The following is a 27,653-nucleotide window of genomic DNA, read 5'->3' as shown; positions in this document are numbered from 1 at the left end:
TCTTTTCCTCCTTTCTTTCCCCTAATTTGTGCTTTTGCCTCAAGAATCATTATGCACTAAAAGAGTGTAGTCATTACTCCCAGGCAGAAAGTGGCTGGCCTCTCACAACTGCTGAAGCCAGCAGAAGTTGAACTGTCTTATCGTGGACCTTTCCTGGCCCCTGTTCCCCTACCTTACTGCCATTCCCCAGGCCCATCTTGTTTTGGACTGGGTATCAGTAGAGTCTAAGGAAAGGGCACAGCCCTTGACACCCAGGGTGCAGAGTGATGGGCAGTGGAGGAGAGAGTTTTCTGGATATCCCTGAAAGATGGAAGGAGAATTGGAGCCATGAGAGTCAGGACCATTGAGGGCTGCATAAAAAGTACTATTTACCTCAGAATAGAGGTGAGCCATGGTCCCACTTTATTTCCACTTTAGGACTGAGCAGAGAGAAGATTCAGAGATATTTCTGCAGAGAAGGAAAGTAAGCAAACAGCACAACCAGGAAATATAAACATACCTTCCCAGGTAAGCAAACCAGGAAGCTCAGAGTTCACAAACAAAGGAAGGTAGAGTGGGGGGGGGTGTTAGAGGGGGGATTCATGGGGAAGGAGGCAGGATACAAGATAAACATCCCTGAGATCATCTAGGGTATCCAGGATAGACAGGACACCGAGGGGAAGGAGACCTCCTTCCTCATGCTGTCTCTGCCCCAAACTCTAATGGAGAGGGAGAGGGAAGTCTGTCTAGAGCTTCAGGCAACTCATGACATCCTGTCAGACACTTGCAGCAGAAATGGAAAGTGGGTGGAGGCAGAGCCACTTGGGACAAGGGAAGTCACAGTGCAGAAGACAGACAGCCACAGTTACTGGAGGAGCGTGACATAATTTGCAGGGAAGAGTCCAAAGTGGCCATGGCAACGTCCCCGCCACCAGCCCTCGTCCACCATCTCAATGTCAGTGATGATGTCATCTGGATCAAAGGAAATCTCATCACTTCCCTCTGGGGAGAAAATTGACAGGATATTAGGATGGTCAGGCAGGAATCCCTCCACCCCTGTGTCCCCTTTAAACCTCAGGAAGGGAAATAGGCCTGTTCTTGATGCCAAGTCTGGGCCCTATCCTGACCCCCAGAATCCATCCCCCCTTTCATGTATCACGGGCCTCCAGGCACCAGACCCCTCAGGCCACTCCCAACCTACCTCCTTGGTAATCATACAGGGCTACAGCTGAGATCCCAGCCCCAGCCCCAGCCGGGCAGCCTGATGATCCTGCATAATGAGAAATATGAATATGGTCTCATCAACATGGAGAAGGAAAATAGACAGGTCCTTCTGTGTAATGGGGGAATTCTCCCTCTTCCTCTCCCCTACAGCTGACCAAATCCAGGAGCTGCCCCACCACTCACCAGCCAGAGTGGAGGAAAAAGAGGGATCCTCAGGCTCGAGCACATCTTCATAGTCACCCTCTGGTTCCTCATCCGGCTCATGTCCGTCCATTTCCCCAACATCCTCATAGTCATTCTCGGGTTCAGGCTCGGGTTCAGGCTCGGGTTCAGTCTCGGGCTCAGGCTCAGGTGCTTCTTCATACACTGGCTCTTCCTCCATCTGGAAGCCTTCTGGAGTCCTGGGGGGCAGAGCTGGGGGCTCCTCATTGTCCTGAGAAGAGACAGTGTGAAGCAGGGTGACTTCTGTCCACCAGGAGCTGCCTCTCCAAAATCTCCCAATGGAGGACTGCTAAGACCCCACCCATCCCCATGCTTCCATTCTACCCTCCATCCTTGCATCCTTCTAACAGCCTCTCCTAGGGAACACAATCTTTCATCCCTCTTCATTCATCAACCTCCCACACCCACCCACTCAAAACACCTACCAAAAGATGATAGAAGGGAAGCAGAAAGCAAGTCAGAATCCTTGGAAGACAAGGAAAACATTGAAGCAAAAGCAAAAGCAAAAAAAAAAAAAGGTGAAAGATGACAGCTAGGATGACTAACTATCCTAGTCTGCCCAGGACTGGGTGATTTCCCAGAATATAAGACTTTCAACGCTAAGACCAGGATAGTCCCAGACAAACCAGGATTGTTGATCACCCTGTACAGCCCACCTACTAGGACATGAGGAGATGGGGAAGGAGCAGAGAATCTTTGGCGCTCTGCTTACCTCTGGGGGATTCTGCCTTGGGGGCTGGGTAGGCACTGGTTGTTCCCTACTGGTTCTCACAGGCCCACACTCTGATGACAGACAGCTCCCTGCTGGAGGCCAGGCCTGTGGAGGATGAAGCATCTTTCCAGTGAGCAAGAAACTTCCATCTTCTCTCTTGTACTGACCTGGAATACCCCTTCCTACCTCTGCCAGTTCAAATCAACCATTCCTCAAGATGGGCTCCAACCTGAAATGACAGCTCCTTCCTCTTGTTGTTGCAGCAGTAATTGACTGCACTGGCTAGTGACCTATCTTCTGTTGTACTATGTAAATCTTGGTTTTTTTCAGCTAACATTCTCATATGTATATATGAAGCTTAATTACACAATCAGATTGAAATCTTCCTGAAGACAGGGATAGCAACTGTAGACTTTGCCTAACACAGGGGAGGCCTGTGCCTTATTTTCTCCTAAGGATACAGACCCCTTAGGCTCTTGTCTGGGCAAGGAATCCTTGATGTGGATCCCGAAGGGCCAAACACTTACCTCTGAGGAGATTTTCTTGGGCAATGGGGCTGACACCACCGGCTCTTCCATAGTGGCCACTGGTGGCTTAGCCTCCTGGCTCATCTTTACCAAGGCCTTTCTCTCCTGTTGCTGCCTGGCTATCTGTTGTGCCTTCTCCTCTTCCTCCTGCTTCCTCTTTTCCTCAGCCATGGATTCAAATTTTGCCTTCAGCCCACGGGCGCCACTGGAAGCTGCAGACACAGGCAAGAAAAATTAGGGTTGTCTTGGGTTGGAGGTAGGGGAGTGGCACTGGAATGAAGAAGAGGAACCAGTTAAATATCCAAAGAAGAGCAGGTAGAGAGGGGACTCATGGAAAGGGAGGTAAAGAGGTATCAATGAAGGAACAAGGGGATTATAGGAGGATAAGGTAACCCTGATGCCTAGATTTCCATACAGCCAGGCCATGTGATCTCAGACTCTTGACCTTTTTAAATCATAAGGCTTGTTCTCCTAACCTGCATCTTCCCTGTCCACATTTCTTAAATCTGTATGCCCTCTGGCCATCATCTACCCTCTATCCCCCATCCAAAGCTCCTTTCCCTATGTGTTCTTCCCAAATGGCTCCCTCCCTTCCTCCCTCTGTTCTCTGCTTACAGTTTCTTCACCAGTGTCACTCAGATATCCACTTAACCTAATTTTTTCTAGGAGAGGGAATCTGGGAATATGAGGGTAGGGGTCAAATCTACCTCAGCTAATCTAGGTAGGTAAAGGCTTGGAATAGGTAGTCTGGGAAGAAAAAAGAACGAGAAGGGAGAAGAGGTTGAAGAGCACAGAGAAAGGGAATTAAAACTCACCAGCCTCTATGGGTGTTGTCTTCTTATAAGCTGTGGTTGGGGCCTCCATTTCATTGAAACCAACAGCACTCTGCAGGTAAGAGAACAGTATGTGTAGTGGTGGGGAGGGGGAAGGGAGTGGTAATAATCCAGAAGGCAGTATCGGTGATTGGGTCACTATAGGAGGTCTCCCTAACCTTTTGATGCTCTATAGTTAGACAGGGTATTCAAATAGTGTTGTTTAGTGGCAGAGGGAGGGGTAAAGAAGTTCTAGACTGGTGGGATTAGCTCTCCTTTTAAAAAGCTCAGTGTTCCTGGAATCTCACATCTCTAAGTCCAGTTGCCTGGAATGCAGGAGGGTCTCAGGCCAGTACATGAAGAGGTGTAGGGGAAGACTGAATGGAGTGGGAAGAAATTATTGATTGAGTTAATCAATGCCAAGCAATCAATGAAATTTCGAATACCTTTCCCTGGAGTTTTTCTGTTTCTCTGTCTCTCTCTGCCTCCCTTCACTCTCCTTAGTTAAAGCTCAGGCTTCTGGGACTTCCCTGGTGGTCCAGTGGGTCAGACTCCATGCTCCCAATGCAGGGGGCCCAGGTTTCGATCCCTGGTTGGGGAACTAGATCCTGCACGCATGCCGCAACTAAGAGTCCGCGTGCCACAACTAAGACCTGGCATGGCCAAAATAAATAAATATTAAAAAAAAAAAAAAAAGCTCAGGCTTCAGAAGACATGCCCCTTAGATGCTGAGGGCAGTCAATGGGGAGAGCAGGACACCAAGAGGACAGTGCAGGGCACCTAGATTTGCCCATCCTTTTTCCAGCTTTGCCTCTCACTCTTCTCCATGTACTTCAGGGAACCATTCTCAAGACACTGGTGTTCTGGTGCTTTACCTTATCCACTCGGTCCTTTTGGATGCCATACTGACCACCAAAGCCCTTGGCATAATCTGCAGGATGGAAAGATCTGAGAGTCATAAGAGGAGTTAAAATGCTAGAAATGTATGGGAAGAGGGAGTGGGAGCAGTGAGAAGGAAGACCAGAAGACAGGAATGAGGAAAAGAGAAAGATCAATGAGAAAGTGTGAAAATCAGAGGATAGAGAGAGGCATGGGTGGGAAAAGACGAAAAAGGATGGGGAGAAAAACACTTGAGAGAGAATGGAGGGATGAGAGATGGGAAGAGAGAAACAAAAAGAAAGAAGTGACAGAAAAGGGGAAAATATAAGGGAAGAAACAGGATAAATTGAAGAGCGCCCCCCAGCCATCCCCTATGTGTCCCAGGGAAGAAGGCCTTCTCTCTGTGAAGCAGAGGGGCCTCTAAGACTCACAGCCAAATCACCCTCTTGCCATCACCCGGCCTGTCCGTCTTCATCCCTTTCTCAGTGACCCCTTCTCTTTGGTCACCCTCCTCTGTCCTGCTCCTTAGCTTGCTGTTTTCCCCTCCACCCCTGTTGGTCTCCTCCCACCTACCCCCATATACGTACACTTACTCTTCATCCCACCACTTTCTGCATACCTGCCCCTCATATTCTGGGTCCTCCATGTCAGCCTTCAGGGACAGAAGGAGGGCTCCATGTACCCTGTGACCTCCCTCCTCTCCAAGCCCAACTTACCTCTTTGGGATTCGTGTTTCTCTGTCTCTCCCTTGTAGTCATATCCCAGAGCTGCCTTGTCCCGTTTGTCCTCCTCTATCCCATAACGGCCACCGAAGCCACGAGAGTAATCTATGGTGGAAGGAGCAGTCGTGAGAGCTCACTCTCAGCCCATGGGGAAGTGCTGTGGGAGAGAGGAGTCAGGAGGGATGGGTGCAGGGTGATAGGGGCCCAGGAAGAGAGCGGGGCTTGAATACTGGGAAATGAAAGAGAAATGTTCTAAGCAACTTTTGTAAGCTTTAAACAATGTTCACTCTTTTCCTCTCCTCCCTTACTTCCATTCCAAGATGAAAAGATCATTTGAGTTTTCTCTCTTCTTCAAGGAAGGAGAAAGTATAGAGAATGTAAGGAGAGACTTCCAGAAAAAAAGAGAGATGCATATGAAATATATGCCTTTCCCTAATCCTATATAAACACTTGGCAACGTCAGAAAGATAGAGCAATCTCTCTTTTTTTTTTTTTTAAATAGTGAATCTCAAAAGAAAAGAAGAAAAAAATTCCCAGCTCCAGAAACAAACAGATGAATCAAAACAGTTGATATGATGGTAATTATGAGCTGACATAGAAAACCCAAGCTGTTTTAAGTCCCAAATTTAGTGCCTAGGGATTAGGATCTAGGGTCTGGGGTTCTACTTTCTATAAGAACAGGTGGCTGGAGAGCAGGAAGTAAGGTTCTGCCCACTCCTATAAAAGAATTCTAGAAAAAGTCTACTCACCTGTCCAGGGAAATAGTGAGAGGAATTGTAGTTTTTTTTAGCATTTGGAGAAGGAAATTTTACCTATGGGACTTGGAAACTCCAAGCCTACACCTGAAGGTGTGGGATACAAATACCCAGTTTCATACTACTTATATTATACAGAAATTCTAAGCTGAGAAATTAATTGAATACTGATGTAGGAAAATATATACCACAGAAGGATGGCATGAATATGAGACAAAATGGACCCCAAGATAAAATGCATTATAAAAGATAAGAGAGACATAACTCAATGATAAGAGTGCAATTTGTCATTCATCAGGAATATATATACTGGTATAAACCTATTATCAGAATCAAAACTCATGAAGCAAAGCAGAAAGAGAAATAGACAAATCTATGATCATAGTTGAAAATTTTAACACTCTTTTCTCATTATTTAATAGAAAATTTAGACAAAAAGAATCTAAAATTATAGAAGGCCCAAACAACATTATCAAGACCTAAGTGACATTTACAGAATATTGCACCCCCAAACTGCATAATACACATTTTTTTCCATGCACATATAACATTCACCAAGATAGACCACATGCTTGTCCTTATAAAAAGTTTCAATACATTTCAAAATATTGGAATATGAGATAACATATCCTCTGATCACAATAGAATTAAATTATAAGTTAATAACAATAAAATTAGAAAATTTCCCCAGTACCTGAAAAATAAGCAACACACTTCTAAATAACTCATGGGTCAGAGAAGAAATGAAAAGGAAAATTAGAAAATGTTTTGAACTGAATGAAAATTAAAATACGCATGACATTGTGGAATGTAGCAAAAACAGTGTTTAGAGGGAAATATATAGTTTTAAGAGCCCATATAGTAAACAAAGGTTTAAAATCAATTATCTAAGTTTCTACCTTAAGAAGCTACAGAAAGAACAAACTAAACCCACATTAAAATGAAAGAAAAAATAATGAAGATAAGAGCAGAATTCAATAAAATTTTAAAAACAAGTAAACAATAGAGAAAATGAGCAAAGCCAAAAGATACTTCTTTGAAATTAATAAAAAATAATACTGATGAATCTCTAGCAAAAATAATTAAAAAGAGAAAAAACACAAATTAACAATATCAGAAGTGAAAGTGAACATATCACTACAGATCTTACAGAGGTTAAAAAGAAAATAAGGGAATACTATAAATGAAGTTATGCCAATATATTTGAAAATATAGATAAAAATGGAAAAATTCCTTGAAAAGCACACTATACCATAACTGACTTAAGAAAAAATCAGAAGACTGAATAGATCTGTATCTATTTAAGAAATTGAATTCATAATAGAAAACAAAAATCATAAAGAAAACATGATCTATTACTATTAAAACCCCTAGAACTCAGACAGAAATAAAGGCAAAGTTTCTCTGATGGGAAACTTCTCAACCCAGGGCACATAAAACTCTCATAAAACAAATATCCCTTTCCCCCCACTGAAATAAATTTGCAAACAAAAATTACAAACCATCAAAAAAATAAATAGCCATGAGGGAAAACAGATTAACTGAACAGAAGAATTAGCACCCCCAAGAACTGCAAATAATATAACAATGTGAAAGAAATTATAAAATGAATACTTTAAAAATAATTAAAGAGTTAAAGAAGGGTGAAAAACATAGTGAAAGCAATAGGGCATTGTGGAAAAGGAATCGGCAGATTTTCAATAGAATCAAAGGGAACTTTCACAAATGAAAATACATGAAATAAAGTTAAAAAATTTAGTGGACAGCTTAAATGATAATTAAATACAGCTGAAGGGAGAGTTAGAGAACTTATCATAGATCCAAGGGAATTACCCAGAATACAACACAGGGAGATGAAGAGATGGAGATAGAGAAGAGAAATTAAGAGACATCAAGAACACAACTTATCAAAAATTTTTGGATGCAGTGAAAGCAGTGCATAAGGAAAAGCAATGCAAATATTAGAAAAGAAAAAAGACCTAAAATCAACAATTTAAGTGTCCACCTTAGGAAACTGGAAAAAGAAGAACAAATTTAATCCAAAGTAAGCAGAAAAAAGAAATAAGAATTGAAGCAAAAAAATCAATGGAATTAAAAACAAGAAGCCTATAGAGAAAATCAAGGAAACCTAAAGCTGATTCTTTGAAAAGATCAATAAAATAGATAAGCCTCTAGTCAGGCTAACAAAGAAAAAAAGAGAGAACATAAATTATTATAATATCAGAAATGAAAGAGGCTACATTTCAACAGATTCCAAAGAAATTAAAAGGATAATAAAATAATACTATGAACAACTTTATGCCCACAAATTTGATGACCTAGATGAAATGGACCAGTTCCTTGAAAGACACAACTGCCAAAACTTACACAAAAAGAAACAGATGACCTGAAAGGCCTATATCTACTAAAGCAATTGAATCAATAATTAATAATCTTCCAAAACAGGAAGCACCAGGCCCATATGGGTTCACTGGTGAATTCCACCAAATATTTAAGGGAGAAATTATACCAGTCCTCTGCACACTCTTTCAGAGGATAAAAGCACAGGGAATATTTCACAACTGTTCTATAAAGTCAGCATTACTCTAATACCCAAACCAGACAAAGACATTACAATAAAAGAAAACTAGAGACCAGTATTTCTCATGAACACAGATTCAAAAATCCTCCACAAAATATTAACAAATCAAATCCAACAATGTATAAAAATAATTATCTACCATGACCAAGTGGGATTTATCCTAAGTATGCAATGTTGGTTCAACATTTGAAAATAAATTAGCATAATCCATCACATCAACAAGAAAAAAAGAAAAATCACATGATCATATCAATAGATGCAGAAAAAGCATTTGACAAAATCCAACACAATTCACAATAAAAATTCTCAGTAAACTAGAAATAGAGGGGAAATTTCTCAACTTGATAAAAACTATCCACAAAAACTCTACAGCTAGTATCATACTTAATGGTGATAAAGTTAAAGCCTTCCCACTAAGATCAGGTACAAGGCAACTATGGCCTGTCTCATCACTCCTTTTCAACATTGTACTTGAAGTCTTTGCTAATGCAATAATGCAAGAAAAGAAGAAGTATGTAGACTAGAAAAGAAGATACACAACTGTCTTGGTTCACAGATGACATGACTGTCTATGTAGAAAATCCAAAAGAATTGACAGACTCCTGAAACTAATAAGCAATTATGGCAAGGTTGCAGGATACAAGGTTAATATACAACAGTCAATTGCTTTCCTATATACAAGCAACAAATAAGTGGATTTTGAAATTAAAAGCACAATATCATTTACATTACTACCCCAACAAAGAAATGCTTAGGTATAAACTTAAAATATGTATAAGATCTATATGAGGAAAACTATGAAATTCTGATGAACAAAATCAAAGAAAACTAAGTGAACGGAGAGATATTCCACGTTCATGGATAGGAAGACTCAATGTTGTCAAGACGTCAGTTCTTCCCAACTTGATCCATAGACTCAGTGCAACCCCAATCAAAACCCCAGCAAGTTATTTTTTGGATCAACAGTTTCTAAAGTTTATATGAAGAAGCAAAAGACCCAGAATAGCCAACACAATATTGAAGGAGAACAAAGTTAGAAGACTGACACTACCAGACTTTAAGACTTACTATGAAGCTAAAGTAATGAAGACAGTGTGGTAGAGGTGAAAAAATAGACAAATAAATCAGTGGAACAGAACAGAGAGCCCAGAAATAGACCTCCATAATTATAGTTAACTGATGCTTGCCAAAGGAGCAAAGGTAACACGATGAAGAGAAGATAGTCTTTTCAACAAATGGTGCTGGAACAAGTGGACATCCACAGATTAAAAAAACAACGAATCTAGACACATGCATTACAAAAATTCTCTTTTCACAAAAATTAAATCAAAATGGATCATAGACCTAAATGTAAAATGCAAAACTATAAAACTCCTAGAAGATAATATAGGAGAAAACCTAGATGACCTTTGGTATGGTGATGCCTTTTTAGATATAACACCAAAGACACAACACATGACAGAAATAATTGATAAGATGGATTTCACTAAAATTTTAAAAACTTTTGCTCTGTGAAAGACAATGTCAAGCAAATGAGAAGACAAGCCTTACACTGGGAGAAAGTCTTTGCAAAAGGCACATGTCATAAAGGACTGTTACCCTAAATATACAAAGAATTCTTAAAACTCAACAATAAGAAAACAAGCAACCCAACTTTTTAAATAGGCCAAATATATTAATAGATGCCTTGCCAAAGAAGATATACAGATAGCAAATAAGCATATGAAAAGATGCTCTACATCATATATCATCAGGGAAATGCAAATTAAAACAATAATATAACACTACACACCAATTAGAATGGCCAAAATCCAGACTACTCACAACACCAAATGCTGGTGAGGATGTGGAGCAACAGGAACTGTCATACACTGTTGGTGGGAATGCAAAATGGTGCAGCCACTTTGAGTGACAGTTTGGCAGTTTCTTACAAAACTTAACATACTCTTACCACAGGATCCAGCAATTGCACTCCTTGGTATTTACCCAAAGGAGTTGAAAATGTAGGTCCACACAAAAACCTGCACACAGATGTTTATAGCAGCTTTATTCATAATCGCCCAAACTTGGAAGCAACCACTATGTTCTTCAGTAGGTGAGCGGATAAATAAACTGGGGTACATCAAGACAAAGGAATAATATTCAGCAAAAAGAAATGAGTTATCAAGCTATGAAAAGACATAGAGGAAACTTAAATGCATATTACTAAGTGAAAGAAGCCAATCTGGAAAGGCTACATGGTATATGATTCCAACCATATAATATCTTGTAAAACGCAAAACTATAGAGACAATGGACTTTGGCTGACTTTGATGTGTTAGTGTAGAATCATCCTTGGTAAAAAAAAAAAGAAAAAAGAAAAAAGAAAAAAATGTATATACACACACACACACCATTCTGGTCAGTGATGTTGATAATGGGGGAGGCTATGCATGTATGGGTGCAGGACTGTACCTTCCTCTCAATTTTGTCATAAATCTAAAAAGCTCTGAAAACATAAAGTCTTTTTTAAAAGAGAGAGAGAGATGGAGAAGAGAATAAAAAGTTCTAATACATTACATCTGAGTTCCAGAAGAAAGAATAAAAGAGAAGAGAGGAGAGACACTATCTAAAGAGAAAACGCCTGATAACTTTTCATATTGAAAGTTAATTCTCAGGTTGAAGAGGAGCAATAAGTCTCATGTAGAATAATAAAAATAGATCCAACACCTAGGTATAGCCTGATGATATTTCAGGATATCAGAGACAAAAAGAAAAATTTTCATGAGACAAAACAAAAACAGAGAGACAAGACATGTTATGTACAAAGGAATGATGATTAGACTAACCCAAGAGAAATGCCAGAGATGATGGAATAGTATCTTCAACATGATGAAGGGAAAATAACACTGAAGAATGGAGCAAACTAAATTTTTTTTTCAGACAAAGCCTGGGAGTTCTCTCATAGACTCTCACTGAAAGAATTACCAAAGGATATCTCTAGCAAGAAGGAATAGAAGAAGCAAGGAGGAAACAATGAAATATTATAAACAATGATGAGCTAGTAAACTGGTAAATATGTTGGTCAATTTAAATAAGCCTTCACCTAGTAATAATAATGATTAATTTTTGTAGGGTTTAAAAACAAACACATGTAATCGATATACTAAACAATTGTTCAGTTGGTACAAAGACTGTAGAATGTAGAAGAAATGTAATTAAATTATTCTTCATTTCCTGTGTTACTCAGGAAGAGATAGTGATTAATTTTAAACTTAAGCTGCAGATGCACATTAAAATTTAGGAATAACTTCCTAAAATAAAGGAGTATAATATCCTATTTTTGATCCATTAGAGGGGAAATGGGACTAAAGAAAACTTGATCAAGCTCATAGAAAGCAATATAGGAGAAAAAAAGAAGCAAGTACATGCTTGGATTTAAAAATAAAATAAAATAGCAGGGAACTGGGCCATGGAACTAAAGGGTGTCGATGATGGCTGCTGGGAGTTGAAGTCTGAGCAGTCTGGGCAGTCAGGTTGCTAAGGCTGAAGTGCAGGGTCCTTGCCTTTCTGAGATGTGTGTTTTTCCACTTCTCCTTTGTAATCAAAGCCAACAGCTGACTACAGAGAAAAGGAGAGAGAATCGATTAGAGTCAGAGATGAACATTTTCTCCCTCTCTCACTTACCCTTACACCTATAGCTCAGCCCAGGGGTTAGTTATAGGGGCTCAGAGCTGCATATGGGGGTTCAATGTAGAAACAGACAGTACCCTGACAGGCTGGTATAAAGGCAGTGTGCTACAAACCAATGACCATGGGCCCTGGACACAGATAGCTCTAGATCCAAACCCCAACCCCACCTTTCCTATTTGTAGTTGTGTAACTTTAGGTATGTCCTTTAATATTACTGAGCCTCAGCCTCTATTTTTTGTTTTGTTTTTCTTTTGGCCACACGGAGGCATGTGGGATCTTAATTTCCTGACCAGGGATGGAACCCGTGCCCCCGCTGCAGTGGAAGTGCAGAGTCTTAACCACTGGACCGCCAGGGAAGTCCCCCTTGGGCCCTTTAAATATGAAATGAAAATAGGTATACCTGCCTTATTAACCTCAACTGTAAAATGATTCCAACTTATTTGGCATATTGTGAGGACTAAATGGGGCCAGATACATAAAGTGTGGGCACTCAGTAAATCAGTGTTTTTCTTCCTAAGTCTCATGAAACTAAAATGAGATAATAGCTAGAAAATTGCCTTGTAAACTATAAAGCAGCACTGTGCACATGTAAGAGATATCATCCTATACTGACTGATTATACTGTGCCTCTTCTCTTTCTTTACACAACAGTGGAAACCCAGAGATGTAGATTTTGGTGGGATGAGAGGCAACCAGGAGAATCTGGATCCTAGCTGCTTTGGGACTGGATATATTGGCAAATATCTAACCTAGCTATGTCCCCATATGGCTCAGTAATAGGTCCCTAAGCAAGTCTAGATTTTGCATTTTAAAAGTTATTAGTATGGGACTTCCCTGGTGGTGCAGTGGTTAAGAATCCGCCTGCCAATGCAGGGGACACAGGTTCGAGCCCTGGTCCGGGAAGATCCCACATGCTGCGGAGCAACTAAGCCCGTGGGCCACAACTACTGAGGCTGTGCTCTAGAGCCCAAGAGCCACAACTACTGAGCCCTCGTGCCACAGCTACTGAAGCCCATGCGCCTAGAGCCCATGCTCTGCAACAAGAGAAGCCACTGCAATGAGAAGCCCGCGCACCACAACAAAGAGTAGGCCCTGCTCGCCGCAACTAGAGAAAGCCCATGCGCAGCAATGAAGACCCAACGCAGCCAAAAATAAATAAGTAAAATAAATAAATTTATAAAATAAAAAGTTATTAGTATGTATTGTTTCTTGATTTATAAGACACACTGATTGTTAAGGTGATTCGGTTTGTGGCTGGTGAGGCAGGAGTTGAAAGAAAGAACAGTGAAAGATTAGGCAAAGGCAGGACGGGAGCCAAGAAGGAAGAGAAACTTCACCCTGATTAGAGAACATTACATGCTCCATATTCCATTACTGCTTTTAAAAATTATCCTCTGTGCTTTTCCTTTACCTTACAGTATGTTTTGAACTTTTCTGTTTTTTTGACCCCTACAATTCAAATAACACTCTAACACTTAGCTTTAAGGATTCAGGCCCACTTATTAACAACTGCAGGTTAAATAAACAAACAAACAAACAAAATCTCAGCTAGCTGTGAAGGAGATGTCCCCTCTGTGTGCTGCTGCCAGGCAGGGACACTACTCTGCCCCATAAAGAATGAGCTCAGAGAATCCAATCTACTAAGGTGTGAAAATGAGAACATGAATGAGTTATCAATCGTACTCCCCGGACCACTCTATCATCTGTAATCATGCTGTCCTTTTTCTCTTTCTCTCTTTAAAACTATCACTACTTTTTTGTACAAAGGAGTCTTTAAAACACCTGGACTTCAAGGAGTTAGTACTAAGTCCTATGAAAAGTAACCTTCACCTTCTAAAAACATTGTAACCTTAATTAGTTGTTTTACTTGATAATTTGCTACCATTGTAATAATATTTCAGCTGATATGTCTGTTTTCCTGAAAGGCATAAATATTTATAAGGCTTTCATATTAGACCAAAGGAGGAGCTTTGGAATTTCCTCTTCTCTCTTCATGCGTACAGGTATGATAAAACCAATGGCTTAACACAGCACAGGGAGATCAGCTCGGTGTTTTGTGACCACCCAGAGGGGTGGGTAGGGAGGGTGGGAGGGAGATGCAAGAGGGAGGGGATATGGGGATATATGTATACGTATAGCTGATTCACTTTGTTATAAAGCAGAAACTAACACATCATTGTAAAGCAATTATACCCCAATAAAGATGTTTAAAAAATAAACAAATAAATTAATTAATTAAATAAAATGCAGGGGGGGAAAAAAAAAACAAAGGCTTAGGGATTCCTTATTCAGAATTTGAGAGTCTTTGTCTCTTTTAAATGAACACCTTTCAGGTCAGCATGTGGCCTCCAACAGCGGCACCAAAGAACTTGCTGAGGGAGGTGTGGGAGCCATCCTCATGATGGACCCTCCTTGAGGCCACTGCCCCATCTTTCCACAGGAGAAGCATAGACCTACATTCAAGGTGATTGTTGGTAGTCCCACATGATCTGAGTTGGGTGGCACAGGGAGAGAGTTGTCACTTACCTTGTCTGCCCTGTCCTTCTCAACTCCGTATTTGCCCCCAAAGCCTCGGGCAGCATCAGTCTGAGAAGAGTGCTTCTCCACCTCAGCAACATACTCATGGCCCACAGCACTCTGAGAAAAATCAAGATCAGAATGAGTGAGAAGATAAAAATGACCATGAAAATATAAAATGATCAGAGATAGGATGGGATGTAAGAATACAAGAAATTCCATTCTAGGTCACACTGATAATCTCTGACAGAGTGCCGAGGAATGTGTGATGGGAGAGCAAGATGACTTTTTCTGGAACCTTGCACATCCTGACTCTTCTTTAATACCACTAGGAGCCCATCATTTAGGAAACTCCCATAGGATGGGTTGGGAACCAGAAGGATAGAGACTACATAGACAGGGCAGTGTTTAAACCACTGCTTAAAAAGAGGGTGAAACAAGGGCTTTGTGCATCAAAATAGAAATGAGGGTAGTTACTGGGGAGACACCTAAGGGGACTGACTAGATGCCATAGCCCAGATTGAATATTTAACACAGCCAGGTGCTTTTGTTCTGGATCTTTGTTCCTACACAACCATCAAAGTTCAGAAGTGCAGCCTGAGCCCTGATATTAACAGTGATTGACTCCTTATACCAAAGGGGGCTGGTAGACAACACCGTGAGTAGTCCAAGATGGCATATAATTTAACTGTTTTTTATTCCCCTCCACTTTTTTCACCATCTACCATTTTCTACTTGGTTTTGAAAGGTATGTCTCTTTTAATATTTGGATATGGATGTTTTAATAATCTTGGAATTGAATAATACTTCAAACCAAATAGTGATACCTTGCAGAGTCTCAACTAAGAAGAAATTAGAAAGCTTCTTCTTCCTCCTGCATTTCCGATTCCATGCTGGGATAAATATTAATACAGAGATTGATGTGAAGCACTGCCCTATATGAGCTCCTGGGAGCTCATTTTGCAGTGTTTTTGGGTCTGTGTAGGTCAACTTTGTTTGCTGAATTCAAGAATGAATGACTGCTTATCTATTTTACTCTTTCCTAGGAATTCTGTGGGAGAATACAATGCCTACTTTGCACTTTACACAATGACAAAAGGGTGAACTAACAGCTTTCATTAAATTGCTTTTTCTCCTTGGAGATTAAATTTTTTTTCTTATAGGAATATATCTCTATCTTTTTTTAAAATAAATTTATTTATTATTTATTTATTTATTTTTGGCTGCATTGGGTCTTTGTTGCTGCGTGCGGGCTTTTTCTAGTTGTGTCAAGTGGGGGCTACTCTTTGTTGTGGTGCACGGGCTTCTCATTGCAGTGGCTTCTCTTGTTGCAGAGCATGGGCTCTAGGTGCGCAGGCTTCAGTAGTTGTGGCACGCAGGCTCAGTAGTTGTGGCCCATGGGCTTAGTTGCTCCTCAGCATGTGGGATCTTCCCCGACCAGGATCGAACCCGTGTCCCCTGCATTGGCAGGCGGATTCTTAACCACTGCACCACCAGGGAAGTCCTATATCTTTATCTTTGAGGTTAGGAAAGTCAATGGAAAAATACGATTCAACATACAGGCTTTCTTTTTATCATACTTTCATAGTATCTAATGGATAAAGGAAAAATAATAATATATTTGAGGACATCTAATAGATAAAGTCACATAAATATTTTTCACATCTATGTGCAAATCATATTAAGTGATGTATAAAATATGTACAAAAAGAACACTAAATATACAGTAAAGAAAACAGTAAGAGAAGTTGCAGCAGAGATATAATACACATCCATTTAAAAGCAGTAAATGATTTTAAAACATATTTTCCCCTTCTCTATGTGTGTGTCCTTAGTCTAGGAGTTACAGTGTGGCTGGGTCTACACTAGGCCAGCCCTTCTAAATTCTTGGCTCCCATTTTCCATCATCTATATTTTATGTGTTGAAATCAGGGGAAAAATGACACAAATAATATGTGGACATTCTCTATTAAAACCCAAATGAATATTTTACTTTTGAATAAGTTTTAAACCATAAAACCAACAAATGAATCAATTCATTTATTTACTTTTTTAAAGCAAATATCTCCCTTTCAACTCACCTTGTCCATTCGGTCTCTTTCCACCCCAAACCGACCTCCGTAGCCGTGGGATGCTTTGGGCCCTGATTCCATCTCCTTCTTCTTGAGAACATTATGCTCCTCTGACACTTTGTTCCTCAGCTGGTGAATGCTGGAAGCAACCACATCACAGAGACTCATCTAGCACAGAGATGTCAACGAACCCTCCTTCACAGAAAAACTGAAATCTTGCACTGTGTTCTGTTCATTTTTAGCAATAGCCCCCGAAGTATACCTGTGTTGGGTCTGGGAGTAGGAGGTTAGTGTGGTCTGCATATATAGCCTGATATAAACTCTCCATAAGCCAATAGTATTTCTTCTAGTCTGTTATTTTGCTCACTAAATAACCTTCTGATATTTAGTCTCATGTTCCTAAATATTAGAGGACAGTGTTACCTATATTCTAGCAACCGAAAAGTTATTTTCCTCTCTGAATGGATTTGTTGTTTAACAATTCGGTACTCTACCTCAAGAAGCACAAAGATATTAATCATATACCCTTTACCCACACATTCTAGTCCTAGAAGTCTACCCCAAGGAAATAGTTTTAAATATGGCAAAGCTTAATGTCTAATGATATTCACTGAAACATTGTATTTAATAGCAAGAACCAAGAAACAATTTATATGGAAAAGATGGGGCATAGTTAAGTAAATTGCAATATTACTTTTCAATGGCACATGAGGAAGTCATTAAAAACGATGATTATGAAAAATGCAGCATTGGGAAATTTATCTATACATTAAGTATTTTGTGTCTCTTCTTGTCAAAAATGAATGCCCTTCACACTGCCCCTATATCTAATTCCTGAGAGAACTAAAAACTAAAAAAGGCTCACTAATAAAATTCACTCTCATCACTAATTGTTGCAAAACTTTAAGGCTCAAATAACCTTGATTTGGGACACTTCTGTCCTTAAGAGAACGTAACACCAAAAGGAGGCATTCTCTTTCTTACTTCACTTTCATCTCTACCATGTGGGTAGAGAATACCTCTGTGTATTTGTTTTGGCTGAAGATAAGAAGTGACAGCTCAGCACCAGAACCAACACCAGCACCAATAAGTGACAATCAGGACTGATACTTGGACACATATAAGGACCACCGGGGATTCTGAGAAACATTTGGGCAAGAGAACCCTAAACAAAAAATTTGACTTCCTGCAGCAAGAAATGGAGGTTTAGGAAACTGAGATAGTGATGTTCCTGGGACTTCACTAGCTCAGAAAAACCAGATATATTGGTTACAGGTAGAATGGCCATCTCACAGCTGAAAGTCTCCTCTTTCATGGAAGAATAGATCCATCTTGTGGCCTTGTAGTATAAGCCCAAGAGAGGTCTTTTTTAAAAGCCTTCTCAGCTTTAGTCAAAGTTAATTTTAGAAAACTGGCTTTGAGCCAGATGAAATTAAGCTAACAGCTGGAAGAACCCTCTGTTCCTGTGCCTGCTCTAAACCCTTTGGCAGCAGTGAAGGCAGAGATCCTGTGTTGCTAGTTCGACAGCCTCAACACTTTAGAACTGTCAGTGTCAGAAAAGTTATTGGTTCCAAGAACAGGTAAATGACTAATATTTCCCAACCAAAGTGTTCAGATGAAGAATGAAGAAAATGGGACTAAACATTACTTTCAAATGGGAAAAATTAGCAAAGTTTTAATAAATCCAATTACTGTTACATGGATCATAACTGTATTATAGTTGAAACAAGTTTTTAAAAGGGATTAGAAAATGAGATTCAGGAATATTCACCTAATAGATAACAATGAGGTTAGTCAGAGAATCATGACAATAGATAATATAATTTGAATGAAAATGTTGGGGCCAACGAAGACCAACTTCTTACCAAATTCTTCAGAATATAGCTGAAGCCACTATAAATGTGTTAGTTATATTATTCCTTTATTAAATAAATATTAAACTTTTTTGAGTGTGAGGCACCATTAGGCTCTGACAATACAAAGATAATTAATGTCTGAAAATAGTGATCAGGTGGAAATATAGAAAGGAAAAAAAAATTGTAATTCAATGTCCTAATTGGCATACCTAAGAAACTTTTAACACATTAACTCTCAGATGCCTATTTTAAGGCTTAAAATACCTTGGAATTGATGAAGCAATACAGTTTATAGAAACCAAGTGACACCCAGGACCTCAAAGATGAGCTAAGAGAAGGAACAGATTTTTTTGTTTTTATTACAAAAGTAAAAGCACAAAAGTGAGTGACAGACTGTAAGATTTTATTCACAGACAGTATGATCATAGTTGTAGAAAATCCTAAGGAATCTACATAAATGTGCTACTAGAACGATTAGGTATATTTAGCAAGGTCCCAGGAGACAAGATCACTATTAAAAGCAATTTTATTTCTACATACTAGTCACAGACATTTGGAAATTTAAAGTTAAAAATAAATACCACTTACCATCACATGAAATAACACAAAATATTTTAGCATAACTTATTAATATGTGCAAAAATAAAATAAAATAAAATAAAATATGTGCAAGATGTGACCACTGAAAAACATTTCTGAAAAAATTAAAGAAGACCTAAATAAATGGAGACATATCCCATGTTCATGGATTGGAAAACTCAAGATTATTAAGATGTGAGTTCTCTCTAAAATGATCTATAGATACCGTGCAATCCCATTCAAAACACCAACAGTCATTTTTGCAGGAATTGACTAGCTAATTCTAAAATGTATGTGGAAATGTAAAGTCCTAGGATAGTAAAAAGTGTTTTTTTTTTCAAAGGAGAGCAAAGGAGAAGGACTACCTGATTTCATGACTGCAATAAAAAATGCAGTACAATAAAGCTACAACAACCAGTGCAGTATGGTGTGGGTCAGAGCAGACATATAAATCAATAAAATAGTCTAGAAATAGACCCTCATGTATATGGTCAAAGATGCCAGGTAAGTCAGTGGGGAAAGATTAGTCTTTTAACGATGTTGGAATAATGAGATATCCTTATGGAAATAAAATGAACCTCAATCTTTGCCTCACACTGTACGCAAAAGCAAATTTGAAATAGATCATAGACTTAAATGTAAAAGCTAAAACTATAAATCTTTTAGAATAAAACATAGGAAAAATCTTCACAGTTTGAGGTAGGCAAAAGTTTCTTAGACACATAAAGCACTAACCATAAAAATTTTTGATAAATTAGACTTCATCAGAATTAATATCTTCTGATCTTCAATAGAAGCCATTAATAAAATGAAAAGGCAAGTTACAGTCTGGAAGGAAATATTTGTAAAACACATATGTCACAAAAGACTTTTATCCAGAATATATAAAGAACTCTTAAAACTCAATAAGAATACAAAGACCCCACTTTAAAAGTGGGGAAGAGATTTGAATAGACACTTCAAAATGAAGATAAATAAAGATGTATGAATGGCACAAGAAAAGATGCTCAATAAAATTAGTCAGCAGAAAAATACAAATTGAAATCCCCACACACTTACAAAAATAGTTAAAATTAAAAATATTAACAATAACAAGTATAGACAAAGATGTGGAGCAATTGAAACCCATACATTTTTTGTAGGAGTGAAAAAATGTTTCTTTCAGAAAACAGTTTACTGGTCTCTTGAAAAGTTAAAACACACTTTTTATATGATTCAGGAATTCTACTACTTTTAGGTATTTCCCAAGAGAAGTAAAAATATATGTTAACAAAAAGATTTGGATCAAAATGTTCATGACAGCTTTATTTGTAATAGTCCCAAATTGTCAACAACCCAAATGTCCATCAACAGGCTAATAAACCAAACTCTGGTTTATCTGTACAACGCAAAATTACTTGACATTAAAAAGGAACAAAAGACTGATATACACAAGACCATGAATAGATCTCAAAAATATTATGCTTAGTGAAAGGAGACAGACACAAAAGAATACCTTCTATATTATTCCACGTACATGAAATTCTAGGATAGGCAAAACTAATCTGTAGTGACAAGAAGCAGATCAGTGTTTACATCCAGCCAGGGGTGGGGGTGGGGGTATATTGACTGTAAAGAGGCACATGGGCAAGTGAGCAAAAGTGGGGAGAAGAAGATGGAGAAAATGCAAGAGCCCTTGAAAACCTGGCAGCTCCTGGAAACACTAGGCTGCTTGGAGCCGCCTGGCCCAGGACTTCTCTACACAATAGATGAAGGATGGATAGGATCATTTGAACTATTCACCAAATTACCAAACCATTCCCCAAACTAAATATATTTTAGGCAGACTTAAAAAAGAAAGATCATGGTGTGGGGGATGGTAGTGAGATTAATGAGAACCACATTCACTTCCTTTTCCTGCTTTGAGTCATCTGAGCTCTGCAGCTACTGTTCTCCCGTTCAACTTCCCCTCCTTTCCAAGGACTTTAGTGATTCCCATCTGACCTTAAAGGTTGTCCTAGCCCACACTAGCCAGAAAGAATCCCAGAGTATTGGAGGCTTACTACTGGAAGGTCCTCTAGAGGTCTTTTTGATCCCAGTGGTAAGACTGGGAATCAGAGAGGGAAGTGACCTGTCCAGGATCACCTGGTTAGTTACTAGCAGAGACTGAGCTTTTATACCTCAGTAGCCTGGGTAAACGGGAGGGCAGTGGGTTTTTGTGTAAATGTCTCCACCATTTATTCTATCAGATATAGATTCAGTTAGGCTAATAAGGAAACACCCAGGGTCACCACATTTTACAACTCCAGGGGTCACCAGTCAGAGTAATATATCTACTGGACTGTGTAACACAACAGTTCAGGTAAACGTCACTTAGGAAGAAGGAAGATCGCCATCTGTTTACATGTTTATTTTTAGGTTTTTAGGAAGAAAATCTGATTCAACTAATCTATATTAACAGGAAAGAGAAATAGCATTATTGAGCTGCTAAGTGGTGCTAAGTACTGCACTAGAATTTGCTATATGCTAGTTCATTGAATTCTAACCATACACCTGCCAGGTAGCTATTATTATCCCCATTTGATAAATAAATAAGCTGAGTTTCAGAGAGGCTATATGTCTAACTTACATTGTTATTAATGGTAGAGCTGTGAATTGAATCTGAATCTATCTGATATCCAAACTCCAGCTCTTTCCATAAGATCATGGCAGGGATTTAGGAGTCTTCTTTAAAATGTCCTACTCCTACTCTGCATAAGACAGGCACTGGGAGGGGAAAGGTACAAGGAGAGTTTGTATGCTTATCTTAACAGTTCTCAGGATACTAGGACTGAGCGGCCTTTTCTCAGAAAAGGAAAGACGTCTTAATCTGGGTGGCATTGATGAGCCTGCAGAGGAGCATCAGAGAAGCTTCCTGCATGACCGAATTCCATGCTTTTGCTTTCCAACTGCTTCCAGAATTGCCTACTTTCTTTAAATATGATATTCATTACAGTTACTTGAAATAAGTCATTTATGTCTGATTAAACAACACTGCGGAGTACTGAATATTATCAAATTGTATAAACATGTGCCAGGTTTTCATAGTATGTTGCTTGTGCAATGTGATAATCCACTGACACTTTTTAAAATCTAGAAGAAAATGAGGTAAAAACACTGCTGTTTGTGGGGGAGGGGAGTTAAAATGGAGCTTAAAAAGATTAATTTTGCCAATTTATTTACTTTTTAATTTTACTCCTGTTATACTGTTTATTGTGTCTCTTGGACATTCTGACACTATCCAAAGCAAACAGCCCTGGTTAGATGATCCCAAATAATCCATGGATTATTAAAGAAGAGAGAATCTCTCAATCCTAATACACAATATATCCCACAGAAACGCCTGGATTTGTCTGTGAGTAACTTCCTTCTCTGTTATGGTATCAGAGTTTATTGTTTGTTTTGCTTTTTTTTTTTCTGGTAAAATACTGGGTTATAATCTTTAAGATCCCTATACATCAACAGGTTTTCCAAGTGTCATATTTCTTCATATTACCATTCATGGCTTCCTACTTCTATTAAGTAGCCAAACACAAATTTTTATTTTAAAAGTCAATTAGACCAGGTATTGGACCTGATATTGTCCTCGTTTTACAGCATTTATTCTGAGTTCTTTACCTTGACATTTTACTGAATCCTCCTTGGCCCATCAGAAGTCACCCTACAATCCAGACACACATTTATATTTATGTGAATAGATAGATAGTAAATGATACAAGCTCAGCACTTCCTTCTCTGAATTCCTCATGCCTTACTGACGGAAGAGAAACAGTTAAAATAATAGACACAGTTGGGGAAATATCAGAGTGGTTAGAAATAAAAAACAGATAATAGGGTTGGGGGGATAAGAGGAGAGACATGAAACAAATACACAATGACACCCAAAGGGACACATGAGGACAGACTGAAGGAAAAGCAAAGACACACAGACAGGAATTTCCCTCTTTCCTTCCCCCCTCACCTTCTCCTGAGTCTCCAAGTTTTCCTTGGGCTCTTCCCATACCTCTTTCCCTCCTCCCAGTCCTTTTGGTACCTACTTGATGTGCTCTGTGCGTCCAGAGCCCTCGATGGTCTTGGCTCCCCACCGTTGTTCCTTCTCAGAGATGTCATTCTACAAAAGACAACACTCAGCAATAAGTGATGGCAAGAAATGTGCCAGGCTGAGAGAGGCCACACAGCTGACACACATGCCCCCCACGTCCCCTGCATCAGCTGCTTCCGGCACTCACGGACTTTACTCAGACTCCTCTCTGTGCTTATCCCACCCAGGCCCCCATGTTAAAATTAAGCTGGTGAGCTCTGAAACCTCCCTTTCTATTCTGCATCCCTCAAACTTTCTTCTTTAGGTCTCCTACAACTTCCGAATCCCCCAAATTATACACGTCCAGCTCAAATCCTGGCTCACAGGCCAAAGGACACCCAGTTAACCTGTTCCCTCAGCATAGCCTGCCATAGCCTGTCAATCACAATGTCAAACTCCTCCGCACCTGTCTCCTTCCATCCTCAGCACAGGCTATTATGCAGGCCCCACTCATGACAGCAAACTGTCCTGCCAGGCAGTCCCACCATGAGGGCTATCCCAGTCCCAGACTTTTTCTAAGCCCCCTCAAAGGTTACAGAGTGGCCCACATGCCTGCCCACTGCCCTTCATTGTCCAAGAAAAGCTATTTCCATGCTCACCACAAAGTCAGGGTCTGTGTCCCAATCATCACCCTGGGTCTCCACGGAAACAGATACATCATGACCTACTACAGACTTCCACATCTGAGGGTGACAGAAAATGGGAATGATTAGGTGAAAAAGTCAAGAAGAGGGAAAACAAGAATGCTGAAGTCAATGATATAGCAGCCAAAGTTTCATGCTATTTTTTTCTTAGAAGAAAATAGAATCTGAGGCAAAGCAGATGAAAGTTTTAGGAAAGCACTTTTTCTCAGTTAGAGGAAGGGGGATGTGGATTTATTTAAGACAAACTAATGTGGCCTGGGCTCATTAGTCTGGACAGAAGTCATCATGAGTGTAGGTAATACTAAATAACCTGGGTGTCAAAACTGCTGAGATCCTTCACTTGTGTCAAGAGGCCAGCCAGCTAGTGGCTTGAAGAGGTAATCAATGAGGGATGTTAGAACACCCCTGGAATTACAGCATCATTTAACTCAGGTATCTACATATAACTTCTTTCACAGTTCTTGAGATATATATTTGTCCAGCTCTTGATAATGTGAACATCTACACTCCTCTCTACAACCTGCTAAACGCCATTGAGAATTTTTCCAACCTCCACTCTGAGACTGGCCACTGCACAGCTGTGTGTCCGTAGGGGCACTCAGCTGAAATTCCTCAACTGAACAAGGCGTGGGGAAGCATTATTTGCTGAGAATAATTCATTTATTGTTCAATTTTTAAAAACAGTTTAGTTATACTTTGAAAGTAGATAACTGGTTCAAAAAAGAGCATGCAATAAGTCCCTTGTTTTGAACATTAAGAATTATTTGACTTTTATTAACTAAATAAATGTTAAAGAAGTATTTAGAGAACACCGCTTTGAGGGAGTGCCAAGTTGTTATTCCACTAGGGCATCCCCAGTGTTTCTGCTGCCCTGCCAGCCCTGCATGAGGAGCTGCACAGGTGCTCTGCGTCTGTGGGATCCTGGATCTTGGTGTGGAGAGGAAACAACAGACAATGCTCATCTCTTCTGGTGCTGAGACTTCTTGACCCCGGTACCACTTGCTGGCTGGCAACTCCCTGCCCACCCTTCCCTGCTCAGACTCCTTCCCCACACTCTTTACTGTCTTTTAAACGAGCCCTTCTTACAACCACTCCTAAGACACTCCAGTCTCTCCAGAGAGGTGCTCAGACTCTCCAATTCTCCTTTCCACTTGAAAACTCCACCGTTCTCCAGCTCTTTGAAAAACCCCTTGGAAACCAGTCCAAGGGAAATCTGGGGGGTAGATTGGTTAACAAGATGCAAAGAGGACACTGGGGAAGTACGGACCGAGTCAGATGGACTGTGGGATGAGTCACTGCCAAGAGCAGCTCTGCCTTCCCCTGTGGGGCAATAGTAATGCAAGGGGGGCACGTAGATAAGACCTATGGTCCTGGCTCCTGGGCTGCTCCACAACAGAAGGAGTTCACACAGAAAACTGGAAAAGAGAAGTTTCTGAAATGTTCGTGAGCAATAAGGAAGCAGTGAGGACCGATGGTCCTGTCCTCTTTCTTGCTGTTCCTCCCAGGTCTCAGCTTGACTCTCCCATAAGCCTGCCATCCTCACGTATTTTTGAAACAGAGGGAAGGGTTTCTGACACAGAGACAATTTAGTATGCTTGAGCTACTGGCCGGAAATAGGGAAGCCAAGAGGTACTATCTAGAGGTGGGAGAACAGAGAATAAGTCGGTGAGGCCTGGTGGCCAGCATATCAGGCACAATCGAGGGCCTCTTCTTGAGGCTGCCTGAGTAAAGTACACGGACAGAGAGTCAGACTACCCAGCTCTGTGGGAATATGGGTTAGGGAGTCAAAGTAGAGAGGGTATGTACTTATTTGCCAGGTACCAGGTTAGGCAATTTACAAATATTAACTTAAATAATTTGGTAAATCACTGAACATCTCTGATACTGTTTTTCCCAATGGAAAATAAATGGAGAGGTTAACCTCGCTAATTCATCAAGTCCCCTCCATTTCTAACATTCTGGGATCCTGTGACCCTACAATCAGAGAAACTAGCCCTAATCAAACCGCCATACCTTCATCTGGCACTTGGTTCTCAGCACTGGTGTACACTAGCTACTACTACTTCCTGATCTGTTGCAATGTCTCCTGTGGGTTTTGTCTCTCTGCTAGACCATAAGCTCTCCAGGGACAGAGACTGTCTCATCTCCAGTGGTCCTCCTCCCAGCTCAGTGCCTAGGACCATCGGGCCTTAGAGAGGACTGTAGATTGTTGGCAGAAACCAGGGGTCCTGGATGGCTGCTGGATCGCGTTCCCTGGGCTCCAGCGTTTCCCTGCTGTTTCCATCCGCAGATGCTTGTTATCCACAACCCCTCACACCCAGGCCGGCCTTCTGGCCATGAAAGGTTAGCAGCTTACTAGCAGGGACTTCACTTCTCAGCGAGGACGAAAAGCCAGGCAGAGTTCTCTCACTTCAACTCCTGTCCTGTGCTCCCCAACTTTCCCACTGCCCAGAGTACCCACCTTCAACCGTGCAAGCGTTTGCTCTAAGCTCTCGGCTCCTCAAGTAGACACTCGGCTCCTCTCTAGCTGCTGCCACTTCAGAGCAAGAAACTCTGAGCTGCTGCTTCAGTTCCGTATTCAGGTTTTCTGTCATTTCCTGCTACCCTGTCTTCACAGCTACTTCCTGAAGTTTGAGTCAGTTCCTTCTGCTGAGGCATTGAAATAAATAAGGATTAAATGCTCTGTGCTTACTCTTTTGCAAGGCTTTGAGGGTTCCAGAGGTCATAAAAAAGTGCTGCTCTTACTCTCAGAGTCTATAATCTGGTCAGGGGAGCAAAACATTCAACTAGAAAACACATAGAAGAATGCTGTACAACAGCATTTGTGTCCTAAAGAGGTGGACAATTGTATCTGTTTATATTGAAGAAATTTAGAGAATTTGGTATGGGCTGAAGGAATCAAGAAAGGTTTAATGGAAAAAATGATTTTTATGTGATTTTGAAAGATAACATTTAAAAAGAAAGTCACTTCCACATTACGCACAGTACTAAAAACTGGGGTTTGCATACAGTAGATGTTCAAATAAACATTGATCAATCAAATGATGGAAGGGCATAACTCACAGGGGAAAGGCAAGACATGGAGGGAGGAAAGTTCAGAGATTGTTTAGGGGGCAGTGAGGAGTGTGAGCTAATTCAGAAAGATTTGGTCCCAGGTAGTAGGAAGAAGTCTGAAAAAACTAGGTGGTACCAGATGATGGAAGGTCTTTGTGGTATTCTGTATTACTGTTCTGTAAGATTTGCTGCCCCTCCCTTCCCTCTTGAAGTCAGACTTGCTCAGGTGACTTTGTTTTGACCAGTGAAATGTAAGAAGTGAACCATCAAGTGAGACTTGAAGTGAGACTTCAAGACCAGCGCAAGCTTTGCTATGCTCCTTTGTCCACTGCTTACCAAGTGTGAATGAAAAAAATGTTGCCTGTCATTACCAGTAAATAAAGGATGCTGCAGCTATCAAGCTACAGGTGATGCCTGAGGGGACTCAGGATGGGAAAGAACAGGACACTGGCCCTAGATAGCTAAGGTGCATGTCAATGAGCCCAGACTCTTACCTCTTCCCATACACAGAAAATTCATCAACTTGAGATATCTGTTTTTCTTTCATTAACAGTAATCTTTTGAAGTTCCGACTATCTGGTCTTTGCAAAAACTCCTATATATCCTGGCTCCTCCCTTACCTCTTCAGTGCAGTCCCTCAGAGCATCTGAGAGGCTGCATCCCGGGTTTAAGTCCTCAGTTTTGTCTGCCAAATAAAACATAATCCTCAACTTTTAGGTTGTGCATTTTTTTCGCAGTAGACACAAG

At 40.3% G+C, this 27,653-nt stretch overlaps 1 protein-coding gene across 1 annotated transcript; it reads right to left on the bottom strand.

Moving 5' to 3' along the window:
• Positions 1 to 379: 379 nt before the first annotated feature.
• HCLS1 (hematopoietic cell-specific Lyn substrate 1) lies at positions 380 to 27,625 on the bottom strand. Its single transcript, XM_082459418.1, has 14 exons — positions 26,314 to 27,625; positions 23,808 to 23,891; positions 23,165 to 23,238; positions 16,684 to 16,813; positions 14,612 to 14,722; positions 11,959 to 12,013; positions 5,072 to 5,182; positions 4,352 to 4,407; positions 3,480 to 3,549; positions 2,665 to 2,876; positions 2,138 to 2,242; positions 1,387 to 1,636; positions 1,181 to 1,249; positions 380 to 981 (listed from the first exon to the last, which is right to left on the bottom strand). The coding sequence occupies exons 2-14, from the start codon at positions 23,889 to 23,891 to the stop codon at positions 845 to 847; spliced, it is 1,464 nt and encodes a 487-aa protein (XP_082315544.1). The 5' UTR covers positions 26,314 to 27,625; the 3' UTR covers positions 380 to 844.
• Positions 27,626 to 27,653: the final 28 nt, after the last annotated feature.

This window comes from Balaenoptera physalus (assembly GCF_965194825.1).
Source record: "Balaenoptera physalus genome assembly, chromosome: 4".
Taxonomy (NCBI): Eukaryota; Metazoa; Chordata; class Mammalia; order Artiodactyla; family Balaenopteridae; genus Balaenoptera; species Balaenoptera physalus.
Note: the sequence above shows the minus strand (reverse complement) of the source record. Positions and strands in the feature narration are given on the sequence as shown.